Below are 10,358 nucleotides of genomic sequence, written 5' to 3' on the forward strand. Positions count from 1 at the left end.
AGGCTGCGGGGAGATTGGAACTCTTACGTACTACTGGTGGGAATGCAAAATGATACAACCATTTTGGAAAACGATACAGTGCTTCCTTAGAAAGCTGGAAACAGAAATACTGTATGATCCAGCAATCCCACTCCTAGGAATATATCCCTAGAGCAATAAGAGTCGTCCCACAAATAGACATATGCACACTCATGTTCATTGCAGCATTGTTCACAATAGCAAAATGATGGAAACAACCTAGATGCCCATCAACAGATGAATGGATAAACAAACAATGGTATATACACAATGAAGTACTATGCAACGATAAAGAAGAATGATGAATCTGCGAAGCATCTCATAACATGGATGAAACTGGAGGACATTATGCTGAGTGAAATAAGTCAATCACAAAAGGACAAATATTGTATGAGACCTCTACCGTAAAAACTCAAGAAAAACTTTACACACAAAAAGAAACAATCTTTATTGGTTGCGAGGGATGGGAGTGATGGGAGGGAGAAATACTAAACAGACAATAGATAAGTGGTAACCTTGGTGAAGGGTAAGACAGTACACAATACTGGGGAAGCCAGCACTACTTGTACAAGGAAAAGTCATGGAAGCTCCCTAGACACATCCAAACTCCCTGAAGGACTGAATTTCTGGGCCGAGGGCTGTGGGGACCATGGTCTCGGGAAATATCTAGCTCAACTGGCATAACACAGTTTATAAAGAAAATGTTCTACATTCTACCCTGGTGAGCAGCATCTGCAGTCTTAAAAGCCTGTGAGCAGCCATCTAAGATCCTCCAATCGTCTCACCCCTTCCGCAACAAGGGAGAATGAAGAAAACAAGATACAAGGAAAAGATCAGTCCAAAGGACTAATGGACCACAACTACCACAGCCTCCACCAGACTGAGTTCAGTACAACTGGATGGTGCCTGGCTACCACCACTGACTGCTCTGACCAGGATCACAACAGAGGGTCCAGGACAGAGCTGGAGAAAAATGTAGAACAAAACTCTAACTCACAAAAAAAGACCAGACTTACTGGCCTGACAGAGACTGGAGAAACCCTGAGAGTATGGCCCCGAACACCCTTTTAGCTTAGTAATGAAGTCACTCCCAAGGCTCACCATTCAGCCCCATAAAACAAAACGAGACTAATGGGGCGCAACAGTCCAGGGACAAGGACTAGATGGCAGGAGGGGACAGGAAAGCTGGTAATAGGGAACCCAAGTTTGAGAAGGGACAGTGTTGACATGTTGTGGGGTTGTTAACCATTGTCATAAAACAATATGTGTACTATTTAATGAGAAACTAATTGTTCTGTAAACCTTCATCTAAAATACAGTAAAAACAAAAAAACTCCTGAAAAGGTTTACACACAAAAAGAAACAATCTTTGATGGTTACAATGTGGGGTATGGAAAAACACTAAATAGATAATAGACAAGTGGTAACTTTGGTGAAGGGTAAGACAGTACACAATACTGGGGAATCCAGCACAACTTGTACAAGGAAAGGTCATGGAAGCTCCATAGACACATCCAAACTCCCTGAGGGACCGAATTGCTGGGCTGAGGGCTGTGAGGACCATGGTCTTGGGGAACATCTATCTCAATTGGCATAACATAGTTTATAATGAAAATGTTCTACATTCTACTTTGATGAGTAGTGTCTGGGGTCTTAAAAGCCTGTGAGCAGCCATCTAATATACTCCACTGGTCTCACCCCTTTGGGAGCAAGGGAGAATGAAGAAAACTAAAGATACAAGGGAAAGATTAGTCCAGAGGACTAATGGACCACAACTACCATGGCCTTCAGCGGACTGAGTCCAGTACAACTAGATGGTGCCTGGCTTCCACCACCAACTGCTCTGACAAGGATCACAATAGAGGGTCCCAGACAGAGCTGGAGAAAAATGTAGAACAAAATTCCAACTCACAAAAAAAAAAAAACAGACTTACTTGTCTGACAGAGACTGGAGAAGCCCCAAGAGTATGGCCCCCAGACACCCTTTTAGCTCAATATTTAAGTCACTCCGGAGGTTCACCCTGCAGCCATAGACAGGCCCATAAAACAAAATGAGACTAAAGGGGCACAACAGCCCAGGGGCAAGGACGAGAAGGTAGGAGGGGATAGGAAAGCTGGTAATATGGAACCCAAGGTCAAGAAGGGAGAGTGTTGACATGTCATGTAGTTGTTAACCAACATCATAAAACAATACGTTTACTGTTTAATGAGAAGCTAGTTTGTTCCGTAAACCTTCATCTAAAGTACGATAAAAAAAAGTGAGCCGCAGAAGAGGTAGCTCCAGTTTCCACACCTTTCTCACTGAGGTACCCAATTTTCCACATAAATGCTTCTAATTGTGGCTGTCACTTTCCAATCTACCTGTTCCTTCCTAACTCAGAGAAAATGTGGAAATATGTATCTCAGAACTTGCTGGTTTCAGAGCAAATCTTCTCAGTTTTGATCCTAGGTGTTCTAGGACTTGACATAGAAGCTATGTTCTCTGAGGTGCCTGCATCTTTCAGGTAGAAGTGACTTTGAGAGGAAAAAGACTATCAACAGGAATGACACCTATATCTGATTAACTTTTAACCTATGTGAAATGTGTCATGGTGAGTGGAAGAGGATTGTCTTTGGAGTCAGAGAGACTAAGGTGTGAATCTCAGCTCCACCACTTAATGGCTTAGTTACTGAAATCCATCACAACCTGTTTCTTAATCTGTTGAAGGGGGATTTGGATACTCACTTTTCAGGTTAGCTGGTAAATAAATATCAACTGCATAAAACAAAGCAGATAATAAAGACTAGCGGAATTATCTGTTCATGTGCATGCCCCAGTAGACTGTGAACTCATCCAGGGCAGACACCCTGTCTTATCTATCCTTGCATACACTAAATACCCAAAATTATGTTATGAAATTCTGAAAAAAAATTGAAAATTTAACTGCTGTTGTATTAACCCTTAAGTTGTGGATCTACTTATCCCGAAACATGCTGTGACTTCGTCAGTAGGATGCCAACATGTACTTCATTCCATGTTATAATGCTTCTATTCCTCTCCTGTCCGATAAACATGATCCCAGCAGAGATACACTGCATAGGTATAATCTGATGTGGAAGTAATGGGATGGACTATAAAATGGCACCTCTGGTGAAACAAGGGGATAGATAGTACCTGATAGCTGTGAAGTAGACCTATGATGTGCCTGGTAGGGCCATTGTGATGGCTTTCTCCCCACCCCAGACACCAGCCCAATCTCCTAGCTTTGCTACAGTGCCTCTTCATTTATTCAAATCTTCTTTCAAAGCTCTGAGGAAAAGTTTGTTCATTTCCTACTAAGTTTTATCTTTTTTTTTTTTTTGATCCCTTCATATTTTACTTGTTTTTTGATGGTTGATATTGCTAATGTGAATGTCATCATTTTCCCCCTCCCTTTATATTTTCTACACGACTAATTGTTGGTATGCATGAAAGGCACTAATATTTTAAATATAAGTATTTCATTCTACCATGAAAAAAAATAACTTATTTTTTACCTTGTTTCTTAGGTGTTTTCCAAGAATATACTCTTATTATCTGCAAATAATGACAGTTTTGTCTTCTTTACCAAAATGGCAGGCTTTTTTCTCTTTACAATCTCATTACACTGGAAAGGACTTCTAAAACAATACTAAAAATATCAGTGATGATAGACATATTTGTATTCATTCTGATTGTAATGTATTTTCTCTAGTTGTTTAACATCATTTTGTGTATTTGTGAATACACACTGAGGAATACAGTCTGCCAAAATCTGTTTGCCTAAGTTTTTTTGTTTGTTTTTTTGTCAAGTGTTGATTTTTTTTTTCCAAATGTTTTCTGAGCATCCATATCTTTATGATTTGGTCATATAATTTAGTTGCAGTACTACCTCTGTTTATTGAAGTCATTCTTTTTATCTCTCCATTTTATCCTTTTCTTCATATATGACCCATACATTTGTGTTATATTATGCCTAGATATTGCAGGTGTTTGTTGCCATTTTAAATTGAATCACTTTTACCAGTAATTTCTGGTTTAAATGGAGTTGAGCAGATTCTGGGAAACTGAGCTAAATTGTTCAGCTCAAATTGAATTTATGTTTAAGTACTAATTTCTATTTCCATTTCAGGCTCAATTTCCCCTTGAGGAAGGCATTATTTCATTGAAAAAGGGTTTCCATGATCCTGCTTGGCATATGCCAACAGTATGTCAGGAAGAGAGAGACAAAGATGCCTAACTTGCAACATGACAAAAGTTAGGGGCAGCAGAGGTACTCTATAAGGCTACTCATAGCGCAGGGAAAAAAGAAGAAGGAATAAAAAAGAGAGGGAAGGCTTTAGGTTGTTAAATCTTTGGCCGTGGGGGTGCCACTTCTTGGCCATGAGGACTTAATGACCAAACGGAGAGAGCACCAAGTGCCTTTGCCAGAATCCCATGCTCCGAGATTTTTTAAAAAATCAAATCTCAAACACGAAAGGATCTCCAAAGGCATATTTTTCAAAACTCCAATCAGTGCTCATCAAAGTGAAAGACAGAAAAGGGAGGAGTGTGTGGAAGGGGGAGATTCTTGGGATTTAGTAAAACACTACTTCCTGTGGTTCTCCAGTTGTTAGGTGCAGGGACAGATTAACCAGTAAGCACAGTAAGCGCTGGTTTACAGTAAACAAGGTAAGCACGGGCTTAATTGTGTGTACTGACTAATCTGTAGTGCACAATTTCACATCGGTTTCACCACATCTCTGTTTATTGGGTAATCCATCCCTGTTTAGGTGTATATCAGTCAAAGTGCAAGGAGCTGAAACAAGTAGGAGAGTTTACCTAGAAACAGAAGTGAGGTAAGATGTAAGCGGGGATTTAAGAAAAGTGTTAAGTTATGGGCTTTGCCAAGATGTCCAGCAAGGTTAAGAACTCACTGAGAAATAAAACTGCATAATGTGACTCAGCAAAGATTAGGTAATATTTTGCCCAAAATACTGTTGACCATTCTGACAAAACCGGGGCCTTCCTACAAATGAGTGTTATACATTATGGGTGGTGAAGATGATGGCCTTGACGCTATTTTGTGCAAAATGATGTTTCCTGTGTTTTGTCCAACCTGGCGGGGAGGGTGAGGAGAATGGTCCGGCCGCTCCACAGCCACGTTTAGCTGAAAGGCACACGTGGAATGAATGTTGGCCAAAGACGGGATGCCATGAATCTAAATCAGTGTAACGGAGACTCCTACCCCGAGGTACGGAGCGCCTGCGCAGTGGGCCTGAGGCGTCGCGCGCTGCGGGAGCCCAGAGACCCCCCGCCTCCGCCCCTCGCCCTCGAACGCGTACGCATGGGAACGTGGACGCGCGCGTGAATGCGCCTCACCTCACTCAACCCCAGCCGGGGCGGCGGAAGGCGGGAGGGAGCGAGGGAGACACGGGTGGGCTCTGTGGAGAGTTTTGAACTCCTGGGTGGCGGCGGCGGCGGCCGGGGTACCGGCGCCGCCCCTCCACTCAGGCGTCTGGGCTCTGGTGATCTGCGTTTACCCCGCGCTGGCGCCGCAGGCTGGCCGCCCAGAGGACCGACTGACTGACTTACCTCGCTCTCTCCCTCCCACCCCCGCCTCCACCCCCGCCTCATCTTTCCCTCGCCTCCCCTGCGCTCGCCGGCTGGACGCCTCTGTGCCCCCGCCCCTCTCCTCGGCCCTTTCTCTTCCCAGCACCTCGGCCGGTTGGCGGCGGCGGTGGCTGCTTGGCCTCGCGGCGGCGACCCAAGCAGCAGCGGCAGGAAGAGTCGGCTTCAAGCATGAAGTGTAAGCCGAACCAGACGCGGACCTACGACCCGGAGGGGTTCAAGAAGCGGGCGGCGTGCCTGTGTTTCCGGAGCGAGCAGGAGGACGAAGTGCTGTTAGTGAGTAGCAGTCGGTACCCAGACCGCTGGATCGTGCCGGGCGGGGGCATGGAGCCCGAGGAGGAGCCTGGCGGTGCGGCAGTGCGAGAGGTGTACGAAGAGGCGGGAGTCAAGGGGAAGTTAGGCCGGCTCTTGGGCGTATTCGAACAGAACCAAGATCGCAAGCACAGAACGTATGTGTATGTACTGACGGTCACTGAGATCCTGGAGGACTGGGAAGATTCGATCAGCATTGGGAGGAAGCGAGAGTGGTTCAAAATCGAAGATGCGATCAAGGTTCTCCAGTGCCACAAGCCCGTGCATGCCGAATATCTGGAAAAACTCAAGCTGGGCGGTTCCTCAACCAATGAAAACTCCATGGCCTGGTCCCTGCCAGATAGCGATCCCTAGTATGTACTGCTCCTGCACAGACTTCTGTTTTTCCACTTAGCTTAAAATAAATAATGCCTGGAGCACCTCTAATGCCATGTGAGGTCTCACGGGGAGGAGGGAGGCTTCTTTTGTTTCCTTGGCAAACATCTGACCCAACTGTCTCAGTTGCTAGGCAGGGTTTTCAGACAATTTGTACGTTTTTCAGGTGCTTTGAAAATCCCTTCTTGGTAAGCTGAAACCGCATGAGTTTTTTTTTTTTTAAAGGTGCCTTAACTGCTCACCCCTCCCTTGTGGGGAGTGTGTGTTTGTGTGTGATTGTGCGTGTGCATTTTTGGTACCAGTCGTGTGGTTTGTTTTGTAGTGGAGGCCTTTAAAATGCCATCAGCTTGATTGTTTTGGCATCTTTTATCCTTTTTTTTTTTCTTTTTCCTAAATTGGTTTCCCATTTACAGCATTAGCCTTTGTTAGCCAGCCCTTCTGTGCTGGGAATTGGTTTAAAAGCTCAGTTTTGAATAATTTTTTAAAAAAAGAAACCTAAAAGAAAAGTTACGGTTTGTGCTCTTTCTGCACTCAACAATAAATGTGATCTAATATGCCTTTTTCAGAAATTTCTTAGGCTATTTCTATGCACAACTTTTGATTTTCAAAAAATTTCACAATTGGTGATTTCTTCACTGCCACTTGGAATGGCCATTTCCCATATTGTTCAAGTGTAGTTTAACAAACTTATTTTGTAGAGTAGCTATTTCTCAGGAAGTTATAGTTGGCCAAACACATCCTGATATATACATCTTATCATGAAAACTGTATTCATGGAATATGATTTAGCATGCTCAGCTTCCAACTCCACCATTGCCCTTTTCTCAATACCCTAAAAGAACCATGGTTCTCTCAATAAAAATGAGTTTCTGAAAGGAGTTTATTTCCTATAATTTAATTTAGTGGGATTCCAGCTACACTTCCCTGACTACCAGTAGCCACAGGAATGGAATCTTATATGGTGATTACATCCCAGTTGAGTGAAGTAACTTTCTTGATAGCAGCTATTACAGACTACTCAAACTGCTAGGACACCTGTACAATCTCTCCTAAAGATTGTGGATAAATGTTTTGTCTCACACAGCAAACTTTTTTGGGGTCTCAAATTAAGAACTCTTACATTTACCTTGGTACTTGTTTGAAATCAGGAATCCCATCTAAAATACATAGGTCTCTCTTCTGGAACTCCCTCTATTCCCCAAGCCATGTCAGAAATTTGGTAGAGGGAAAGTCTACTTTGTGAAGAGGGTATTGGGGGTGGAAAAATTATTCCTTATATAACACTTAACCAAAACCAAAAAAACCACTGCCATCTAGTAGATTCCTACTCAGTGACCCCATAGGGGTCCCAAGGCTGTAAATCTTTAGGGAAGCAGACTGCCACATCTTTCTCCCACGGAGCTGCTGGTGGGTTCAAACCACTGACCTTTTGGTTAGCAGTCGAGCACTTTGACCACTGTGCCACTAGGCTCCATATATAACACTTAAGCATTAGTAAATAATGGCTACAAAGTAGAAAATAACGATTATTTAAAACATTTTGTTACTCCTCAAAGTAACCTGGTTTTTAACAATTACTGCTAAATAATTTAATGGAGTTACAATCTTTAAAAAAATTGTTTCATTGATGTGCAACTTACATACAGAACAATGCACAAGTCTTTATTATACAGCTTAATGAATTTTTACATAGTGAACACACAGGTGTAACCTCTATCTGGATGAAAAGATTGAACATTGCCTATAACACAAAAGCTCACCGCATGCCACCTCCCAGTCAGTATCCTCCTGTCTTTTAAAGCCAAAGAATAGTTTTTGAACTTTGTATAATAAATTTTAGAATATATACTCTTTTGTGCTGCCCTGTTGTGTGTGCTGTATGTGTGTATGTATTTGTTTCGCATTTCAAAATAGTCAAATATGTTTTCTCCAAATACTTTGCATTGTAATTCCACAAATTGTTAATATTTTTATTTGTATTGCTGCTAAGAAGTGGGTGCTGTTGCACTTTTTAAGGAAATTTGGTACCAATATTTTGAAAATGAATTTTATTACACATTTAAATACAACTAAACAAAATACAAATTTCAGTCAACAAAATACACTTCTTCATTAACACTATCAAAGGAAAGAGCAAACTAGAAAATGAGTGAATTCTTACAACCAATGACAATTTCATTATCTGAATTATATAGTATCAAATATGGTTATTGCATATTTTTCTCTAACAAAATGATATAGAATATATTTTTGAAGCAAATACTTTTAATTCCAAACAAATTGACTTTCACTATTCAAACAATCTCAAATAGACCCATAATTTTTCCCCAGTAACCTAGTTATTCAAGAAGATTCTTAAATTCTACATTAACATTAATGTAGTAGATACACTAGATTTTTATTTTATGGATATTTTTGTAGATAAAACTCCGTCTACCTGAAACACTGTCACAAATACTTGGAGGCTTAACTTGTACTTGTTATTCTTAGAGGTATTAATGCGTCATCTTATTTGGTTGTTAAATTATGTATTTGACACAAAAAGCACAATATTCATATTAGCCCACTAAGAATTATTAGTCTGTAAATATTCTTTTTTAAATTTTCTTTTATTGCCAGAAATATTTAGAATTAGTATTGCTATTTGTCAGGATTGACTGTCAGGTTCATTTAAGTAGTTCTTGTGAAATATTCTCTGGAACCTAGTCTAGTCAGAATAATTAAAAGCTCCAAGGAGATTATTTTTTTCTCTTAAAGACCAAGTCAGGATATTCAGGTAATAACAGGTCACCAGTGGTAATATATCGAAACTTTCTACTAACCTCAGTGCTCCAAAGATTGATGTACAGTTGGGATTTTGTCCAAGAATGTTAGAAGACATATTATTTGTTTGGGGATTGCATTAAAAATTTGCAGCCAAATTTTTCAGTCTTCTTGATAAAAAAGAAAAAGGAGTACTCTCCACCGATAATTGAGGTTTACAGACATGAATCAGAAACTGATTTACTGCAGGTTTTATAAACAGCTGACATTTTCAGCTGGTCAAGTGCTTTATTCCAGTTAATGTATAGAGAGGACACATTAGAAAGAAGTTAGTACAGATACCCTGGGAAAATAATTGGTGCTGTGTATTATACAAAATGTTTTCAAGAAATCGTACATATATATCATTGACCACACCTTAAAGAAGCAAACTGAAGGAAGGACATTGTTACAATTCAATTGCTTTATTGCTTTGCATAGATTCATTTGTGACAATTGGTGTAAAGGTTTTTAATTGCTCTATATGATTTCATTTAAGAAGATTATTATAAGAATGCCATTTTGTATATATTTAGAAACAATTTATGTATTATAAACATTATCATCAGTTTAGAGGTAGGAATAGATAACTTGAAATAGTCAGCAATATTGGAGGCTCCTTCCATGGAAGATGGAGCCCTTCTCAATATTAAGTACTTGGAAGCTACTCTGTATGTGATTTCCAATCTTCAGAAAGAGTAGTTCCTCAGAAATCGCCATTTTCGGGGAACAGGCTCGTGACAGCCCTGCCTCACAGCTGGGCAGAACTTTCATCTCCAGGCTTCCCTTGTGAGGAAGTTTCAGGCTTTGACAGGCACTACTAGAAAGAGTTTCATCAATATTTTCCTGGTAGTTGTCTCCTGATAAACTGTAATAGTGTATTCAGCAGATTTTAAACTTTTATCGGCAAATAGCAATATGAGAAGTAGAGAAGTCACTATGGTGACTGAAGTAAAACAGATGACGTTGTTATGACAAAGACAGCATGATGTGATAGAAACTACGTTGGGGTTTTGAGGTCAGACAGACCTAGGATTGAGACTGGTTCTAGTTCTTGTTCACTCTAACTTCAGCCAAGTTATCTAACCATCTGATGTTCAGGTTTTTTTTTTAAATCTGTTATTGGAGATAATAAAAATAGATACTTCATGAACACATCTTATGAGGAGCCATTCCTGATCACCTGCTTAAGAAACTTTCTTCCATGTCATGCTTCTCATGGGCATCTGGCCACTATACTGCA

General features: G+C 40.8%; 1 protein-coding gene across 1 annotated transcript; it reads left to right on the forward strand.

Annotated features, from left to right (window-relative positions):
• Window positions 1-5,672: 5,672 nt before the first annotated feature.
• Window positions 5,673-6,293, forward strand: LOC101358751 (diphosphoinositol polyphosphate phosphohydrolase 3-beta). The gene has a single exon (XM_004376823.1). It carries the CDS (start codon window positions 5,798-5,800, stop codon window positions 6,290-6,292), a length of 495 nt encoding a protein of 164 aa, XP_004376880.1. The 5' UTR covers window positions 5,673-5,797; the 3' UTR covers window position 6,293.
• The last annotated feature ends 4,065 nt before the right edge of the window (window positions 6,294-10,358 follow it).

This window comes from Trichechus manatus, unplaced genomic scaffold, assembly GCF_000243295.1.
Source record: "Trichechus manatus latirostris isolate Lorelei unplaced genomic scaffold, TriManLat1.0 scaffold00046, whole genome shotgun sequence".
Classification (NCBI taxonomy): Eukaryota; Metazoa; Chordata; class Mammalia; order Sirenia; family Trichechidae; genus Trichechus; species Trichechus manatus.